General features: G+C 42.3%; 1 protein-coding gene across 7 annotated transcripts in view; it reads right to left on the minus strand.

The window, feature by feature from the left end:
• Window positions 1-21,626, minus strand: part of LOC119013946 (glutamate receptor ionotropic, NMDA 2B) — a 134,609-nt gene that overhangs the window by 106,665 nt on the left and 6,318 nt on the right. For 6 of the 7 annotated variants that reach the window (XM_037088874.1, XM_037088868.1, XM_037088872.1 and 3 more), the window contains 2 exons: window positions 19,727-19,878; window positions 18,252-18,359 (listed from right to left, as the gene is read on the minus strand). In XM_037088874.1, the coding sequence (XP_036944769.1) occupies window positions 18,252-18,278 (27 nt within the window). In that variant the 5' untranslated portion in view covers window positions 18,279-18,359; window positions 19,727-19,878. Of the gene's footprint in view, window positions 1-18,251; window positions 18,360-19,726; window positions 19,879-21,274; window positions 21,595-21,626 lie in introns of those variants that run through there. The other variant, XM_037088873.1, reaches the window with a different exon arrangement.

The following is a 21,626-nucleotide window of genomic DNA, read 5'->3' on the forward strand; positions in this document are numbered from 1 at the left end:
TGTTTCTTTTCTTTTTGTCAGCTATAAATCACACAATTATAACAAGCAGGATTCTTGCATGTATCAAATGCAGAGCAACTATTAGGAAGGTCAGACAAACATTAGCTGCAACACGCACACACACAATCAGGAACAAATTCTATCAAACAGGCACCATATTGTTCAAATTTTGCATTTAATATATATGACTGAGCGGCACTCTGTTCCAATCACACTGCTTTGAATGTAATAAATTCACCCAGGACAGGAAGCATTACAGCCAAGAATGGTGTGTGCACCAGTGGAAACGTGTGTGTGTGTGTATAGTTGATGAATTCGGTTTGAAAGGTTGTGAACAGTGCTAGCAGTGCCTTGCTCTCCCTAATGCATTTTTAGAACTGACATTTACGTTTTGTGTTCAAATAAAAGCCGGCAGAAAAAGGTAACCTCAGTGCTAATCTTTAGCGATGAGAAGTCTTTGATTTGAAATTGATTCAACGGCGGACAGCACACGACAATATTAAAATCGTTTCTCAGGCCGTGGTAGCGTTTCGAGAAGACGAGGCCCGTGCTGCCCCGGGGATGTGACCGGGGCCACAGAGCGGGTCACTGTGCCGCATACTGATGAGTGGCAAAATCAGCTGGACACTGGAATCGCTGCAAAAACCTGCGATACGTGAGAATGTGAAAGAGACACTGGTCTAATGTGTGAACTCATTATAAATCGCTCTGATAAATATTCATGCAGCCTGTCTGTGCAGCCTGCTGTGGAGGTGGAAGGTGGTGGATGTGTGTGTGTGCGTGTGTGTGTGTGTGTGTGTGTGTGTGTGTGTGTGTGTGTGTGTGTGTGATGATGTGTTTGGACCTGAGTCTGTACATGATGTTCTGAAGCAGCCACTCACCAGCCCCCTCACTGAAGCAGACCAGCCAGGCTTTGCAATCACATGTTCACTGAGGCTCCAGGACCAATCCACAGGCATAATGGTGGCTATTTCCAGAAAGAGGAGACGCTGAAGCGCCCATCGCTCTCTTCCTCCCCGATTCACTCTTTCTCTTTCTTTCATTTTAACTCTATTTATCTCTTTCTCTCCCTCTGTTTTATCATTTTGTCTCTTCGAACAATGCTTCCTCTCAATTCTCCCACTTATCTCTCGCGCGCGCTCACACTCCCTCATTGCCCTCTTCTCATTATGTGGTAAGTGTCAGGTTTGTCGATGGTGTTATTTGCATGAAAACTGGAGGACAAAGGCGACGGGCAATTTTTCACATTTATTGCCTGGTTTGATATTTAGGAGGACAGCACAAGACGGCACAGAAAGACAATCTCTCCATATCTCTCCGGATGACTTCGAAACGTCTATGGCGCAAGTACATTATCTTAACCGCTTAGTCAGGCGTGCAGTAGTGGCTTCATTTCTCCTTTTAATTGAAATGAGAATGTCATGATGGGAGGTTCGGAAGAAGGGGCAGCGGTAGAATAAGTAACAGGAGTTTGAAAAATAGCCCCACGTCAATATCTGCGCAAACTTGAGGCTACTTACTGATTCATTCGTCAGCACTCATTTGTGATGTCATTACTTCGAGAAGGACTCAAAAGATTTGACTATTTTTGAGAGTAATAGATCTGATGCGGTTGAGCTGTTTGGCACCACATTGTGCAGGTCTTTTGTGTGGCGCCTTGCCTTGACCCAGAACAAGTGCTGACAGGTGATGAAAGAAAACGTTACCTGGACAACCTCTTTGACCACACAGCAGCGAGACACGGGGGCGGCTGATCACACACACACAACCGGTGGCACTGTAGTGGGTGGTAAGGAGAGGGAACCGACATCCCAGGGCCTAAGATGAAACACTTGTTGTTGCCTTCAAGTCTCTATTTAAAGATTGTTTGAAGGTTTATTTCTCTTTTTATAGTTTTTAAATTGGCTGTTGTTGAAATGAAAACAGCCATAAGCAGCAAAAGCACAGAGTGAAGCACATATATCATTCATCGATGTAGATTTTGAAAAAAGAGGAGAAGGCATTCAGAGTAATTCTGGTTGATCAGAAAAGCTATGGATAATTAGACATCCCGGTATTTGTTATATATGGAATAATTATGGCAGGAGAAAAGCAGCAGGAGGGGCATCGTCATACCCTGAGCATGAAGTCTATGATTACGCCTCTGCACACATTCCCCACCATATTTATAAGTTGAGTGTGTGTAACCTGATGTACAGTGTTGTATCCTCCAGTGAGCTCCCCTGCTCTGCATCCATGATGAAGAGGAAGAGTCCTGTGTGAGCTAACTAAACACCGAGAGCCCTCTGAGAGAGCTGCGCCACATTGTGTTGAGCCATTTCAGTCTGGACGAGATGCCAGCGATATTAAAAGTGAAACTCCGTCTGTCTCTCCAGCTGCTGCCGCGGCCCCGCTGAGACAGTCCTGCTCAAACACTCATCGATATCATTCACAGGTCTATACTTTATTTTCCAATTCAGTCTGGCAGAAGGACGAATCATGCTCCAGGCATCATCTGGAGCAAACTATTGATTTCAATTTTTATTTTTAATTTGTTTACTCTTTAAGGTTAGGCACTCATGTACAATAGGTAGACATGGTTTATCAATTTCAGTGGGTTCTTTTATTCATATTTCACAAAGGTGTAAGGAGTAGTATGCAGGGATTTGCATTTGCTTCAGATAATAACATGATGATGTGTTTTCGTTTATTTGGCCAGTTGTATTGATTTATATCAATTCTGAATAACTGAACGGTTTCACATTGTTTTGCAACTCACCTGTATTTGCTGAAGTGACGCAATTATTTAAAATTCCAACATTAGCAATGACGTGGGCATGCAAGAGGTTACCATGATTTTAAAACATGAAGCAAAGATAAATGAAGGTAATAAAGATACACGTTTCATCTATCTGTCTGTTGTTTTTCTGGGGAACAAAGGAGCCCGCAGTTCCATTATCACAGGGTACAGCATGCAGGGAGAGGCCAAGAAAACAACGGGCAAGGTCAGGCAAGGGGTGCTTTTTTAAAACCATTATCAAAAGCATCAGGATTCCTAAAATTTACATGAAATGGGTTAGGAATGGACCTAATATGACCAGCTGAATTTGATCCATGCTAGCTGGCATAAAGCCTAATTATTAACAGTCTGTAGCTTACATATTGGATGCAATTTAAAGTAAGCCCTTAGACAAATCATGTGGCTGTCCACAATTATAAAACAGAATGAAGTGGCTGTACTTAATAAATTTATAAAATTATGAGGATCATAAAACTGCAGCTGGCCTCCAGCCAAAGTCCTGTGTGGTTATGTACAAGAAGCAGAGCTGAAATCAAGCACATTCTAAACATAAAAACTTAACAAGGGCCTTTTAAAGTTATTCAAACTTCTCTCAACAGAAGAGTGCCAATCAGTCTTTGTGGATCAGGTCTTATAAATGTATTATCCTGTTCAAGCTGCCCTTCAATCTAAGCTTCAGTGGCCTTTCACAAGATAAGATCCTGGACTTATTACTGCACTTATTTGGCCTGATAACGTTGTACAATATTCATTATTAGAGCATTCTTCATTGTTGTACTTCAGAGGTTCATTCCAGCCTTCTCAAAGATCTTAGTCGGACTGAATTATCTTGTGTAAGGCATCGTACCAATACTCTGCCCTGACAGGCAGGCTGTATTTCAAGAAATGAATTCAGTGCCCACTGGCACACTAATTTCAGATTATGTTTGAGTTGACAGTCGCTTACAAACACCACATTTGATCTCAAATTTTGCCCCCACTTGAATTACCACAATGCAGACCTGCTGCCCGAGCTCCCGGCAGCTGTTCCCAGCCACAGAGCTGCCCAGTGAGCCCACATCCCGTCCAAAGGCTGCTCCCTCAGGACACATTACAGTGTAAGGGAGAGAGTAAGTGCCCCACACTCACTTGGCTAATTTACTGGGCAGACACAGCCACAGTGTGAAGCATTTTCTCATCGTTCCCTGAGATGTGGCAGCTGTTGAACGGGTAAAAGTGCCTGCAGCTGTTTGATGATGTGCTGGTCCTGCAGCTGAGGAAGTCAGACGCGGGGATAATGCATGATCGACTCGCTCATCCGCTCTCTTCTATCAAGCCAGGGGTCATACCAGAGAAGAAAAACTGTTTTGTCTAGCCTCAGGTGGTCTGTGTGATGGTCCGGATTGTGTGTCTTTGCAGGTATGCATGCTTGTTGCTAACCATTTTCCATCCTTCGATCTTTCCATCGTTTATTTTTGCATATCAGGTCTTCAACAGACACAAAGACACTTAAACACTTCAGATTGACAAATGTGTTTTGACAACACTCACAGAGATAAGCACTTGGTCTCTAGGATCTCTCCCAGGGACACGTTTCTATTTACACCTACTCTGCCTCACAGAGGAGACGCTTAATCTTCACCATGATTTGTGGCTTCAGCCCCGAAATCCCTCTCTCCATTCTGTTCTTCTCCTCTTCCATCCTGACTTTTCTCTCTCCTCTCTTTTCTCTTCTTACTTCCCTCCCGCCTCATTTTATCCACTCGACTTCTCTCCCCTCATCTCCCTTGCATCAGCATTAGTGCTTCAATCCATGTGTCATTGCCAAAGACCTTTACAGGAGTGTTTATACATGTGGAGCTATGCAGCAGACGGCATTGTCTGTTGAAAGGTAAAGCTAGGGGTAGGGAGAGTGCACGCATGGTGCATTGAGTGACCCCCATGCCAATAACAGCGCTGTAATCACTTTAAATGTGTTTTATTGTCAGCTTTTCACAGATTAGAGCTGCAATAATCTGTCCTCCTCTATCCATCTCATCCCAAGCTGTTATTTTTGGCACCAGGATTCTGCCTTTTTGGATTAGTAGGTGTGCAAGTGTTTGTTTGTGTGTGTGTATGTGTCTGTGTGTCTGTGTGTATGAGAAACAACCAAGTTGTATAGCAAAGGTATCTGTACCACTCCATTGTGGGGAAAATAATCTTAAAGTGGATGTTGTGCTGGATCGGTTGCTTACAAGAAGATACTGACATACAGTGTGGCTGCATGCTCAAAATCTGCCTCTTCAAGTGGAAATCAACATTTCATGGGAACGCTTGGATACATCAAAACCCAAGCCCTGAAATATGCTTAAGCAAGAACACGGCTTAATCCGCTACTGTACTGTGTCTACCGTGTCTGCCAGTACAATACACACATCACTAACCCTGCAAAAGGAAGAGGACAAAGTGTGTAGACAGGAAACTAAATACTTTTACACAAAATAGTTATTTTGTTTGCACTCCATCAGTAGAAATGTTGTAGATCTTCTAATAATTTTATTATTATTATTTTATTATTTTAATTTTACATTTACCATGCTATTCATGCCTACATTTCAGTTTCTCCTTCAGCTTTAATAATAAAAAGTGTACAAAAAAAAAAAAAAATCACCCACCCATATTCACTCCCAGCCCCCTCTGACTCACACCACCTCTGCAAACACACTGTAGAAACAGTACCTCCTCCCTCTCCCCTGAGGCGGAATATTGACTGATGACTTTCATTTTCTGCTATCAGTTCTGTTGCTAATTTTACACATTTCAATTAATTCCAGGTATTCTTGCATGGGACCTGCTATGATTAGTGGCTGCTGGAGGATGGACTTCAATACCTGCGGTTGTGATGATGCCATTTTCGCTGGTTTTCAACAGAAGACTGCAAAGAAAGGCTGTGCAAATCTCTAGCCTTTTTTTGGTGTGTTTTTTTTCTTTTTTTGCATGATCATCACAATTTTCTTGCAGACGTAAGGCTGTCACAGCTCTCTCTCTCTCTCTCTCTCTCTCTCTCTCTCTCTCTCTCTCTCTTCCTAGGCTGGCGTGCCGAGCGCCTCTCCGCTGTGGGATGATGATGAGCCTCCCCACAGGGATAATGACAGCTACGAGCGTCTCTCCAACGGATGTCCCCCGGATTTAATCCCACGCCAACACTCAGCCTGAGAGAGACGCGCGCCCCGGAGAAGAGGAACAGCAGCGCTACTCAAACGGACGCAGACAGACTTACAGGTTTGCCAGTTCGACGGGCAGCAGCTACACAAAGAGACAGAGTCAGGCTGGGCAGCTCACAGGCAGCAACAGAAGCAGACAGGAACAAACACGCTGCCACAGGTGAACAGTTGAGTGTATTGGGTGGCACAAGAGTAAAACTGGTCTTCACAAATCCATGGCAGCTTTTTGTAATCTGAGAACAGTATGACAAGATATCTACAGCAGACCCACTACATATGAAAAACATGCTCATAATAAAGGCTACCATCCCCTGGACAAAAGCAGCTTTTTAAAGCATCTGCTACTAGTAAATGAATGTCTTTTTCCTTGCTTCTGTCCACAACAAGGTCAGCACAAGTGGTCAGCTACACAATGACAACCCTGCAGCTGGTAGACATTCAGTGTCTCTACAGGTCAGACACTCAGCAGGGGGCTGCTTCAAGGAAAAGCATCATAGTTCCCCACTGTGCCCGCCTGCCGCCACGTCACATCCCTTCATGATCAGTGGTGAAATGCAGTTTTGTACACATCCATTCTGATCATCAAAACTGTGCCTGGAAGATGCATTGAGATGTATTTATTGTAATACACAGCCGTTTTAATTTTTTGATCTTAAGTCAGTAAAAATGTAATCCTCTAGACTGCAGTTTATACCTAAATAAACTTGCAGTCACATGGACAGCAAATCAAATCACCAGAATATCTGCATCTGGAATGTAGACATGTAAAGACAACCCTACATTTGAACTAACTTTTCACACAGTTTCAAACTGCAAACACTTACTAAATATTCATGCATGCAAATGAATCCAAATGGTGGCACTGACTATGGGGAGCATGTGTAAAAGATGATCTGACTCCAGCTCAGGTCAGGAGACCTCCAGAGCCTCCCTCTGCCTGTCGCCATGACTACCCAAAGGACTCCATTTGCGGCGCCACAGTCAGCGGAGGGAATCGCTCCAGTACCTTCAATTAGCAACCCATTATCATTCATGAGTTTGTTTGTGCAAAGCTGTAAGATTGAATTCCAGTTAGTCCTTCCTTCCTGCTCTCGCCCTGCTGATATAACATAGAGTAAAGCAGGGGCGGCAGCTCTGCGCTCCGCTCCTGCTCCACTGACGAGCTCTATCAGGCTGATTTCTGCTCTGTTGAGGCCTGGCTCATCCCTGTATCTCCCTAGGACGGTGTCAGTTGTGCTTGCACGACACGCAAAGGTCATAAATTAGCAATAGGGTCCCTTGAAGGAGACATGCTGTTAAGTTTAAACCTGGTGGTACTCCTAAGAGGAGCTTTTAAGACTCACTGTTTTGCATATAAATATATTTATGCATCTAGCTATTATTTATTTCATTTAACAGCTCTGCCTCTGTTGTTGCCCTTTGACAGGGTAACGCAACACTTCTCTTGTTGTCATCTCCATCTTCATGAATGTCATAAAAACAGTAGCCTTTTCCATTGTTTATCTCAGAAGCACTCACGCTCATCCAGTATGTCCAGCGGACAAGAGCTTTTTCTAGTTACCATCATTACTGGCTGCTTTCTCATCCCTCCTTTGATATCACTCTTCCAACAACAGCATATTTCACTTGTTGTGACATAATTAAAGGAGTTGTAGTGTATGGTAAACAGGGTCCACTGGCCTAGTAGCTTTAGCACTGTGTTTCTGTCCTCCTGGCTGTTTTGTGTAATATAATGGTGTTGACCCCAGTGGCGGCAGACCCTCCATATTGAGTTATTACATTTATGCAACCGCTAAGCTCCTCTACTATTTCACGATGATGTCAACCTTCAGTAGCTCTGCGCGACCAAGGCCTGCTGTGGACATTCTCCAATTCTGGTGGAAAATTGAGCAGCGAGCAACAAGAGAGAAAACGAGGGAGGGGCAGAGAGAGCGAGACAGAAAGAGACAGAGAGAGGAAGAGTCAGAGGGGGGGAAGAAGTGAGCCCTGTATGTTTTATTCAGTGGCAGCAGAGTACAATTCATAATCAGGGCCGACTGATTCACAGTTTTAATTAAAAAGTAGCCTTATAGCGCCGGTGGTAACATCTTGATTTATGAAGACCCGACCGCAGGCTCCCATCCACCAGAGAGAAGTGAGTCCACGGTGGAGGAGGAAGTGCAGGGGGAGAGGAGGGGAGGGGAGCTCACACTCATGAGGAGGGGAAGTGTCTCGTTTCTCACAGCGAGGTGGTTTTGACTGTGGGCACATAACTCAGTATAAGTGTGTCGGAGCGTGTCCACGTGACGGTCATATGTCTGCGCTCGAGCACGACCGATATATTGATGCGGACAACAATGTAGGTCGATATCATCATCAGCATTGTAAGTAAGAAAAAATGATGTTATAGGAATGGCAAAGATCATTCAGACATAGCATTAACCTTTACAGTTTGTCTACCAGGATGTGAAGTACATTTTTAACTGTAAAAAGTACAGATTTCTTGGTCACGAATAGCCAAATTTAAAGTTGCAATATGTAAGAATTTGAGTCGATGAGAATACCAGAATGTCAGAATGCGTTGGAATAACAGTTTTGACATTATAACCTCTAGGTATTTTGTATTCCAACAGCAGTTACAGTAAGCGGTTACTCTGGTGATACACTGCCTCGTGTTTCCTTCGAGTATGACTTCGACAGGTGGCCAATTTTTTACATATTACACATTTAAGATGTTGTCATATAAAATGTATTCAGATTTTTTCAGATATACTTTTAAACCTCAGATATGTTTAAACTTCTAACAGCAGCAAAGTGAGGCTGCAACTTTTTCATTACTACTACTAAAAAAATAAATTCCAACCAAAAGTCCAAAATCCAAAGATTCTTTATTTACTGTCATAAATGACAAAGAAAGGCAGGGAATCCTGACATTAAAGAAGCTGGAACTAGCATATGTTTGATATTTTAACTTGAAAAATGACTGAAACAATTAATCAAACAACTAATCCTTGCAGCCCTATATCATAGCACAAAAATTGGTGATCTGCACATATGCAGCTTCAGTGATCTAAAACATCCATTGTAGGGGTTAGAGGGGAAACTGGTAATAAAGTATTTATAATATATTGAAGGCAGTCTCAAATCTCACCACATGTGAGCTGTCTCGTTTCAACATACTGTAATTACTGTGTGTCACCATGAGTTCTTAATTAATTGAATCTTCATTATACCATGAGTGTAAGACAAAGGTGAAAGTCAGCATCAGCAACCACATCAGTATCAGCATCAGTGCATTGGTCCACCATACTGCTGAAAAGGACTAACCACACGTACCTACCTCGACCCTTATTCCCTTCACCACAAAGCCCCTGCTTTCAAATATCAATATCAGTTTTGGACTTAAAAAGTCTGGCTCAGGTCTGAGTATACGTGACCTGGTACACTAAAAATAAAAAAATATAACATGTGGGAATATCAGTGAAGAAAAAAGAGGATAGATAGGTAGCGGTATAGTTATTGGCTCTTGAATAAAAAGCCTGTTGGAAAACGGCCAGCGCTGCAAATTTAACCATGGCTGATGGAATTTGCTTTGGTCTGACAGTAATGTTAAGTTTATGTCAGCCCCTCCATTTAAATCACCACCATAACAGAATCCCTTGATACAGAGAGATTTTAATTAAAAAACTGTGCGAGAGAGAGGAGAGATAAATGCAGAGGGAGCATGACAGAAAAGAAAAAAGGGGGGAAAGACAGAGGAAGAGAGGGAGACGAAGCATTAGATGAGAATGATGATGCAGAGAGTAAAGCAGGAGAGAACAGGGAGAAGAAATAGGAGGGACAGGAAAAGCAAGAGAGCGATTACAGGAGGGAGATAAGTGCAAAGTCAGAGCTCATTCTGTGTTCGAGTGAAAACAGAAAAGCACAGTGTGTCTCTACTTCCCTCATGCCTGCGTTTATTTTCAATGGCTCACTGCAGTCTTCTAGGACTTTGCTTTGTGTGTGTGTGTGCACGCGCCTGTGTGTATATGTGTGCATCAGTGCATGTGTTTTGGCTTCCTTCTGTGCTCTCCCATTCTTCGTCACTCTCTGTGATTGATTTTTTAAGGTCTGGCTCGCTCTCAATCACGACAAAAACCACAAAGTACATACGCGCTCACACACAAACACACACACACACAGACACACAGACGTACATTCACTGACATGCGCAATGAGCGGCCTCGTACTCTCCCAGGCAGGCAGGCAGAAGGCTGCATCAATTTGAATGATGCATACACATACTATCAAATAATCCATTTAAGCAGAAGCCACACAAGGCCTCAGTGTTAAGTAATGAACATGCAGACACTGTTTCTAATCCTGATCTATCAAAAATAATATACACTGAGAGAGATATATGGCAAAATTGGGCTGGAAAGAAAGTGAAAGCCAACATTGTAGACAACCCGATTTCAATAAAGTTGTGACGCTGTGTAAAACACAAATAAAACAATTGGCATTCATCTGCAAGTGAACAGTTTAACAAAGTGTTCCCAAGCCCATGCAGTATTATCCTAGTAATATCCTTAATACACACATGTTTCACATAGTGGTGGACAACACCCCACCCCTGCTCCTTTCATACCCAATCATGAAACTATCACCTGTTAGGGACGAACCTGTTGAACTGGATGAACAGGTGTTTTTTAGCAACATTCCATAATTTTCCCAGTCTTTTGTTGCCCATGACAACAGCTTGCCAATTATTGGCAACAGCTTGCTCAGTTATCAACTGAGTATATGTCAAAAGGGATGACTTTATACTTTACACAGCATCCCACCTCTTTTGGAATCTGGGTTATAAAAATCAAAAAAGACAGCAGATTACATCATCAGCACCAATGTGTAGTTAACAAGTGAAAACATATATCAAAGTCCAATAATCACACACACATCCACATACTGCCATGTTGTATACCTTTCCCTATTTCAGATTCTCCATTGCCTTATGTGAACACACACACACACACACACACACACACACACACACACACACACACACACACACACACACACACACACACACACACACACACACACACACACTGTGGTGGAATGGAGAACACAGTACGCAGATGAGAAATAACGGTGCACTTCTCAACCAAGCAGACAGTATCTTATGTCACCCGGAGGGTTTCCCTACTTCATGATAGATATCGGACACTTGGGCAGCTGTTACAGATAATGTCAGAGGGCAATTTTGTCCTGACAGATAATATAATTCCAGGGGACTTTGGATGAATTATATTTTTATCCTTGTGTCAAAACAGAGCCTGCCCTATTAGTATATAAAGTGGCAGTCTTCCCATATTTGCATGAAATTATGAGACCAATATCTGCTATCAATAAAAAATAAAGTAATGATGGAATGGAGTGTTCTCCCACACTAGTTACATATTTAATAGTTATATAAACAGGATATTGGGGCTGCTCACACAATCTATGCATATTAAAGGCAAACATACAGTCATCGCCTCAAGTACTTGCCTTTGTACCTTCCTTCAGAGAGCGTTTTGGGATGGAACCTGTCAGTCATCACCACACCTCCATAATTGCAAATGCTATCAACATTATGATCAGAGCTGCACCACATCATACTGGCTGTACAGATTAGATAAAACCCTAGAAGGATTTATAGCTACAATTACAATGTGTGAGCGCCTTACGAGCCTAAACAGCTTGAATCTTCCGTCAGGCGCTCAGTTCTGAGAATTAATATGGACTGCCAATGTCCTATAGACCTACTAGCTTGGGACATCTTAAGGCCGATTGCCTCTCTACCCTCCACTGACTCTTATTATACTGTTAACTATAAGTTTAATGGAGCGTCTCGGTGACTCAGTGGGCCAACGTGCATATCATGTATCTGCAATGTATTCCAGGTCTCTCTCGCAATTGCTGTGTTTGTTACAATTCTGTCCAATGAGGAAATCAAATGTGCATGTTTTAAGTATGGATTCAATTTAAAAAAAAAAGCATTAAAGCTCCTCTTGGTTTGGTCAAACAAGCTTGGTAAGTCCTATTGATCATGATTTTCTAAGTATTCAGTAAGAGAATTGGAAAGTAGTCACAGCCAATATCTCTCTCTCCCTCTCGCTCTCTCTCTCCCTCTCAAAAATGCACACACACACACACACACACACACACACACACACACACACACACACACACACACACAAACATCCTTAATGAGGGTGCCATCAGGGTCTGGCTGTGTGAGTGTGGTCTAATTGTCTTATCTTTCGAGATGGCACATTCTTGGGCCTAGCTTTAATTTAACACCCAGGCCTTGTCTAGCGCTGCTGTTATTTACACCCTGCCCCATCTCTCTCTCTCTCTCTCTCTCTCTCTCTCTCTCTCTCTCTCTCACACACACACACACACACACACACACACACACACACACACACACACACACAAAATCACTTACACTCGGGACTCAACCCTCCAAAAGCATTCATGCGCTCTCAGCATCACCCCTCTCTCACACCCATGTCACTGCTCTCTCTGTACCTTCTCATCTTTCCCTTATTGCCCCTCACCCACCAACAGCCCACCTCAAGGCCTCATGGTAAATTAATTGGCAAGCTGTTATCATGTGATACCATCTGTATTAGAAACAAGCGTGCACTGATCCCCTTGTTATTCCGTGTACATTACCGCAAAGAACACACCTCTGACAGCGCTGCAGAAATAAAGCGTCTGCTTTTTCATGGTCTGAAAACAGAGAAGTAAGCTACATTACCTATTGTAACACAAGACCAGAAAAGACGGCAGAAAAGATCTTATCATCATGCCAAGACATGTCTGAACACAAGAAACAATGAACATGTTGTCACCCAAACTCATACAGTCTGACAATGAAAACTATATCATATCTAAGTGATCTGTAATTGTCTTGAGGCAATCAGTGTTTTTCATTTGTTTTCAATGTAAGCAAAATGTGTCTGATGCAAATGAGCTGTATTTTTACCTTGTCCAAATCCCACCCGCAACAAAAAAAATATTTAGAAAAACAACTGACAAGGCGCCACACTTGGCCCACCAGACTAATCTATACATTTTTATTTCCACAGCATTTTCATCAGTGACAAGTGTGTGGAAATTGATTCATAATTACCCCACAAGTATAAAATCTCTTGTGCAAAGAAATGTTTGCCAGGGGTTTTTGCAATTGAACAGTCTGAGCACTTACAGCCTTTTCGATACTTCTCAAACTCTGGTTCTGGCTTTTCAGGGATCAATGGGAGAAATAAACAGGAACAATCGACTGAATACAGAGAAGAGGTTAAACGGCAGCATGAGAGCTGCATCGTGTTCAGGTGCATTGAGTTTAATCAGTCAGTCTTTGACAAACCCATTATGTTTGTGTCCCTTACAATTGCTCATACCACAGTCTCGCTTCTCTTCCTTTTGTCTGGCTGTAATACTTCCGCCCTGTTGGACGTATTACAGCATCTCACTGCTCTATACCAGATAGATACGTACAACCTATTCTCTTTTTCCATTCTCCGTCCCCCCTCTTACTCCCTCTCTCTGCAGCCTCATTGCCACATATCACAGATTTTGACAGTATGTGGATGAGGTCCCTCAGAGAAGTATTAGATCCCTCTAGGGAGTTCTTCTGCTAAACTCCTGTGGGGCATTTTTCCTTAACACCACCCAATCAATAACTGTTAATGTTATCTACTGGCAAACAGAGTCAAGCAGAAAGCCGGCGTGAGGCTTTGGGACAGACTGAGGCTGCGAGTGCCGTGGGTTTTGCTCTGCTTTGCTGATGCAACTGAAGCGAGGTGAGCATTAGCAATGACATTTTCGACAGCAGCGTGGCCGGGACACTCTGCTGCTGATGTCCGGGTCATCTCCAGCTCTACTCGGAGAAAAGAGTGCAGTCAGGGATGCTCGAGGGTCACTGCCCATGCTTGACCAGTTCATCTTTGCAATCACACAAACAGGCTTTCAGAGATCTTTCCTTTTGAGCGAGCGTGTGTGTGGCTCTGCTGATGATGCACCGGCCATCCAATCTCCTAGCATGGGGGGGCGTAGTTCATTCCTCGTGGAGTGCTGCATCATTGGGGAATGTAATCCCCTTTCTGGTATAGACTGATTTATTGTCCAGCAGAGCTTTCATAATAGGAAAGAAAAACGTAGCTTAGTGGAGCGGAGATGAAGAAAAAGAAGTTTAAATAACATTACTTAGCTGCAGCTTCGGCACGAGAGGACATTAATCATATTCTGTAAGCACAACATTAGTCGTGTACTATGACACAGTGTTATTATTTTCAATTAAAGCTGGATTTGAGGAGTTAACTTAACTGAATGCTGACATACAAGTCGCTACAAGTTGTGAGGAGTTATGTAAAACCTATACCTATAGCTATATGCCTTTCTACAACTATCGGTTCACAATATTACAACATTTTAGAGCAAATGGATTTAATTGTCTCACTGCCCCTCCACCTGTACAGCTACAGTATACAAGACTATGTTTGTTTTATCATTCAGCTGCAATCAACCTTTCTTGCAACTACAGCAAAAGCCTCCGATTCCATATTGTTAGTCCTCTCCACATGAGCCTTGTGTTTCCCGTCGATCGTGGCTGCGTAAAGTTGCTGACCTGTGGCGTTCTCTCTCTCTCTCTCATACACACACACACACACACACACACACACACACACGCACACAGAAACAAATCATTCACCCGCTTCTACAACACAACCTCTAGGTAAGGTCGGAAAACAACAAGTCAGCTGAAGCAGAGCGCGGAGCTGCTCTTCCAGACAGCTGCTTACCTACCTGCACTATCTGCACTAGTCAAGTGTTGAGCAGATATAGGCATATATATACAGGACACTGTTTATATAATGAAACAAGAGTGAAATGCATGCGCGCAAGTATAGTCATGCCAAATAAAGACTACAATACACACACAGACATAGATACATTTGAATCTATTTAGAGCTAACGAGCGACTAACAATTATTTACATTATTGATTAACTTCTATTTTCACAATTAATCCATTATTTGTTTAATCCAAAGGTTTTTAGCCTGGGAGATTTAAGAGGGGGTTATGTGTGAAGGGAGTGATGTGAAGCAAAGGTACAGCATGAGAATGGAAGGATAGAAGTTAAGTGGGCTGATTTGGCCCAAAAATGGATGCAAAAAAATCACACTCTTTATCTGAGTCATAACTCAGTCAAATTCAAACACAGACACAATGCACATGTATTCAGATTCAGTATGACTTACACCTTCCAGCGATACTATTAGCTAGACATCGCCATGATGAAACTTCCACAAACCCGCTTAGGAACAGAGAAAAAGATGTTACCTATACCTCAAGAACTTGACAGAGAATCATCACATTTAAGTTAACTTCAGCATCGAAGTCGCCCAGTTATGGTTGTCCACTGCTAATAGCGAATTCAGCAAATTCAGCTTACTCAGTTCTGCCAACTTAAGAATCAGTCTATAAAAGCCTAAACCAACAACATAAATTCACTTTACAATGATTTCAGTGAAGAACAGCAGCAAAGCCTGACTTCTGAGATGCTGAAACAGTGTTTTGGGACCACATTACAGTTGACATGTTTCTATGAAAAATGAATTTTAATTAACAATAAATCTTTTTATTTCTTATTTCATTCATTATATTCTAGTAGCTTAGCTAATAGACTAATCCTTCCAGCGTTGGATCTATCCAGCAACTGGAGCACAAACAATGATGCCACCTGAAGCCTCCTCACAGCAGCATGTGAGGACGTGCCAGAAAATAACAGATGCCACCAAAGCAAATGTTGGAAGTGCAACGCTCAGCTAATGAATGGATCTGCAGGCCGTTTTCCAGGTGACTTATGTTACTGCTCCACTGCTGGAGACAAGGATGAGTGAAGTCATATTGATCTGCTGTTTTGCACACCAATCAATGCCGCCACACAGATCTTAGCTGTGTTTTCAGGTCAAGCTGAAACACGTGATCTTACAGTCCACATTCAATTAATATTAAATGATGGCATTGCTCTGAGATAAATAACCCTCAGAGACGTACACTCACCCTTGTTGCTGCATCCTACAGGTATTCAATTACGAGATAATTGAACATCAGCGATGCCGAGGTCCAACAATATCATTAAAATTCATTACAAACAGAAACAAGCCAGGGTGAGGTTTGCCGTGCCTGAAAAGTTTCTTTGAATGAGTTACTGAATTAATCAATGAGATGAGATGAGACACCGTTGTCTTTATTCTGCATATGGTGACAAAATAGAACAGAAAAACAACACACAGCTCCACTTCTCTCTACGCCCCTAGAAACAACCTCTAACACACTTCCACGCCTCTTCTACTCTCCTAGTTTCTTTCCCCCTGTCCTCTTCTTCATCAAAAAGCCTCCTCACTCACCCGGCTCTTGAATTTGCACTAATTTAGGATACATAGTCGAAGGCAACAAGAAAAAAAGTTCTTGATTCCCACCCTAAGAAAAAAACAGTGATGTCAATTATGAATTTTCTCCAGAAATAAACACACAAGCATACTGGCCTCTCAGCAGAAGATTGCAATGCAGATAAACCCAGATATACCCAATGCTTCAATACAGAAATCTTCTGTCAATTACATTCTGTACATTAACAGGCAGGAGAGAGGTGATCCTTAAACATCTTATGCTGTACATCAAAGATTGTGGCTTCAGTGTAGTACTCAACCAGTTTATGCACACTTGGTATAAATGATGATGATGTGGAGTCTAAATAAGAGTCTGTTGGTAATTGGATTTGACTGAAACACGAGTGAAAAGCCACGCTGCACTTAATTAGTGGCACTGATATGATGAGGGGGGGCCAAAAATCCTATTTAGGGTTGGAGATAAAGCTTTTAAAAAAAACTCATGAGACATTATTATTCTAATATGTCCTCATTTTAATCATTATTCCAGCCGGTGCGTTCTCTAAACAGTTTATGTAAGAGCAGGAAGCTTGCTCGACTTGAATAATAGGCCTAATAGACTGATAGTCTGTAACTATGAATGCATTTTTTTTCAAAGGAAGGTGGAGAGGAGTTCTTAATTAGATTCACCGTCACTGTTAATTCATCTATATGGTAATGTCTCATGACGTAAGGCAATAGTAAGGCAATCTGCAGCGTCAGCGTTAGCCGAGGCAGCTGTGTGACTTTCAGCTAACGACAGAAGGCCAAGGCACTTCATTACCGAGCTGCACTGTCGCTCTGCAGCGGCTTAAAGGAAGTGTAATGGCAGCATTGGCAGTGGGCTCACATAGTGTCCAGAAGTCCGCACACACTCACACACACACACACACACACACACACACACACACACACACACACACACACCAAGCACTCCCTTAAAGAAAAAAAGAAAAACAAATGTTTCTCACTCTTGCTCCTCTGCACTGAGGCTCAGTCTCTTAAACGTCATGGCTGATTAATAGTGCATGGGATGAGACACAATGAGAAGGAAGGAGGGAGAAAAAAGCAGAGTGAAAGAGAGGAACAGAGGGAGAGGGTTGTAGGGAAAGAAGTCAAAATTTAAAAAAAAAATCTTAACGCAGGAGTGAGGAGATGAATGTATGAGAAAACGATGGAATGTGCTGATATGATAATGGCCCCTCATGGGCCCTTGTGGCAAAATACATTTGCTCGGTGTAATTTGGTCCTGGGACAGAAAGAGACTTACGTCTTCTTTTATCTTATCGCACAAAACATATTGTCTCATTCCCTCTTTCACACACTCACACACACACACACACACACACACACACAAAGTACAAATAGCACACAAGCACAGCTCACGCATGCACCTCCAATGGCCGCACACTTCCTCTACTAAAATCTCATTTGACAAATCTGTTAATTGCCCGATCAATGCTTGTAAAGCCATGCAAATGAAGCCGATACTCGATAGGGGGTTCGGTCAGGTTGTAAGTCCGTGCGTACGCGCACCAATCAAAGTGCACACTCTGCTAAAAATCCAGGATTAAACCATTTGTCTGTAGGCTCCACCTTGAACCATAACCCTGACCCTCGAGCAAAACTGGAGTGAGATACAAAGCAAAAAGCCTGAGGAAGTTTTAGACCATCCATCACTGAGCTTTAGAAAAGGTGCACGCTTAGGGAAGCTGCAGACGCACAAAAACACACAGGTGAGATAAGGCTGTGTTGTTTCAGCGGTTTTCTACAGGGAAAAATAAGTGAGAAAACCAAGTACAGCTTGAGTTGTTGAAGGGGCCCCATGCATCAATATTGTCTTACCTTGTGTTTTGCCAGCCAAAGTCTCATCCCAGCGTCTCAGAAGTAGCATGATGGTACGGCCTGGGACTCCTCTCTCCCTCTCATAGCCTCAGACTGAGGGAGGCTCAACTACAATAAACACAAGGGAAAAGGACAATGTGAGTATTGATTGGTATCAGCTACAGTATCTTAATATTCTCATCTGAGTTTACCAACTATTCACGATTAATCAGTTACCAGCTATTTTGCTCATTTATGAATTGTTTAAACACAGGTATGTTATTTCTGCTGTCAGGGGTCTCTAAATCAAAACAAAACGAAGCATGTAAATAGAGTGGGATCATGGGAGTTATTGTCTTAATTGTTAAAAAACCACCACTTTCTGTCTAGTCTATCTTTATCACTCAGGCAGAGATGTTCAGAGACAAGGTGGTGTTTCAAAGTTTATGTACTTTGTGTTTAGTCACGTTCACTTACATCCTTCCTTGCTCTGACTCTATCTCACAATTTACAGCAAAAAGGCGTCAAAATACTTCACAAATTTCTAGACGTTTTTAGACATTTTCATGTGGAGATGTTACATATTACAACTTTAACTTAACCTTTAAACTAAAATATCATATACAAGGATTTGCAGCTCTTCTTTATCATGTATGATGATAATGAAGTGTCTTTGGGTTTCGGGACTGTTAGGATAAATACAAGAAACAATGTGAAGACATCTCTTTGAGCTTTGGGAAATTGGGATGAGCACTATTTACAATTTGTTACACATTCTACAGACAAAACTATTAATTGTGAAAACAATAAGAGGTTTAATCAATGATGAAAATAATCTTTTTACATCCCTAACTCATAATATAGACTACACTGAAATGTATATTTGTAGTCAAATTAAATTTCTACTCAGAATTTTCTCATTTCCCTTGATATGACAATCACCTAGAAAGTAGCATTTCAGAGAGCATTTCATTATTACAAGAAAAATCTCCTCGTGTTGTGAACTTTTAAGGAGACATTTCTTTCTAGGTAAGATGCAGAAAAAAGAGAGCATGAAAGCAATTCTAAACACAATGAAACCAGCAAAATGCTTCCTGAAACCCTTTTTTTACGGTCGACATTTATCACATTGAAAGTGAATTAACATTTAGAAGCTTTCTTTTCTGCGAGGAGGCAGAACTAATCACCTGGAATGATAACCACCTGTCAACACCATTAGCCAATTAATAGAAAGATGAGTTTAATTAACTCAGAAAGGGAGACTGAAGCAGCACTGGGAGTAAACTAGCCCTTTATCATTTTCAGTTGTCATTCCACCAGCAGGTATTATTGCTCCAACCAGCTGCACTTTATAAAATAAATGTGTTTTAGTCGTCATGATTAATTGAATTACACCTCTCTACCAGGACACCTCATTAGGCTTGTGGGGTTTGTTGTAACAAATGCAGATGCTGATCAATGAAGAGGTGAGAAATGATGAAGAGTTGGGAACTCACAGCAGCTTCAGGTAAAAATCCGCAACAAGTCAGGAGGGTAAAGCGGCAATTTCGAGGTAATTGTACTCCACGGGAGCAGCTTCACTTCTGTTCTCCCCTTCGCTCCTACGACGAGATGTTTGCCGTCGCTTGGTTTTGTGATGTCCGCCAGTCTGTTATTGCAGAGGGAACATGGAGGACAGAGGGTTAGAAGCAGGACACAGTCAATTTGACCCTAACAAAAACCATCCGGCGCTTTGCCCTCTGACCTGCTCCTCTTAGAATTAACAAATTAACCCATAAGAACCCAGAGTCATTTTAAGACATTTAAGGTGTTTGTTACAAGCGTGTCACCGTGGATTCTTATGGGTTAAGACTGAATGAGGGAGGATTTTAAAGGCAAGACTCAGCACTTCAAATGCTTATATGAATACAGCTCTGTGTATTGTTCACAATCCAAATCCACTCTGAAGGCCATTTCTGTTCTAGAAAAACAATGCGTCTCTCTCCTTAATTTGTTTAAATGCATCCCACAACTCCCTTTGTGTGTGCGTGTGTGTGCGTATGAGTGTGTCTGATTTGAAAAGAATCCAGCCCAGTATAATAAATAAAACATTTCTTCCAAATGTGCTGTGTTACTAAATTGTCTCTGCCTTCATCCCCAACAGCCCCCCAACTACAGTATGGAGTAGATCTGGAGAATAATGAATAGCTTCTATTAATCCAGATTATACATAACTTGTATACCATGAACACTACACACAAACACGGAGGTCCGTATGATAGCCTAAACTACAGGGGAGAGTGAGGGCCATACTTTAGGTAAATGAATGATTAATTGAAATGTGTCGATGAATAATAAACCAGTCTCTGCGGGGTAACAGATTGCACTTTTCATATTTAATAGATTGAAGGGGCTGCACACAAACTCACACAACATGTCCACACACTTGCGAGCGACATGTAATCACAGACAAACACAGCCCGTCACATGTACGTGCAGCCACTTCGCAGTCGACACATGAAACAGAGAAGGGGTGAACGTACGGTAGATTAAAACATCAAAGAGGGGCCTACGCTGCTCGCTGTAACCGCCCAGGCTGCTTTAACTTGTTTCTTAGCTCACACTAATCCCACAAAGGGGCCTAAATGTTGCTTTCCTGCACATTATATGCAGCCCCCCTCCCCTCCATCCCCTCTCATGGACAGTGTCTGAGTCGATACAAGTCCTCTTAATCAGCTCCGATGAATTATTGAAGAGCCTTTTTATATCAGATCATGACCCATATTCTGCTCGCTTGAAGTGAGTACGCTGCCAATAAAATCGGGATGCACTTTTTAAGGCGCCCCACATAGGCTCCCTGCTCGCTCTCTAACGGCTGAACAGGATTCAGATGCACAATCGCAGAAAGTTACGAGCTTCAGATCGAGACTGATTTGCTCGTTTAACAAGATGACGGACATGGTCGGCATTGAGGAAAATGTGAATCCGAGGTGTTAAACTGGAATTGCAGCATTGCTTAAGAACACAGCAACTCCTAAACGACGCAGTTATTGAAGATAAAATACCTAATAGAGGGTTATTGCTGGTTTCATTAACGCAGATGCAGTGCTCAGAGCCAGACGCAGGAGTCGTATTGTCGTCTCATTAGGTAGCACATGGGGAGAAAGAGAGACAGAGAGAGAATCAGTGGGAAGAGGGGATAGGATTATGAATCTCCTTAGCCCCTGCTGTCTCCTCTCCTGGCCTGTTTATCAATGACGACTGCAAACACGGTGCCTATGAAATCTCTTAAGCTCCGTTTGGAGACTTCTGGCAGACTTCTTTTTCCACGTAAGCTCCTGGCATCAAACAGTTCGCAGACACTAAAAATTGACAGGGGGCTTGAAATATGCGGCAGCAGCCCCGGTCACCGAACAC

This window comes from Acanthopagrus latus, chromosome 23 (assembly GCF_904848185.1).
Source record: "Acanthopagrus latus isolate v.2019 chromosome 23, fAcaLat1.1, whole genome shotgun sequence".
NCBI lineage: Eukaryota > Metazoa > Chordata > Actinopteri > Spariformes > Sparidae > Acanthopagrus > Acanthopagrus latus.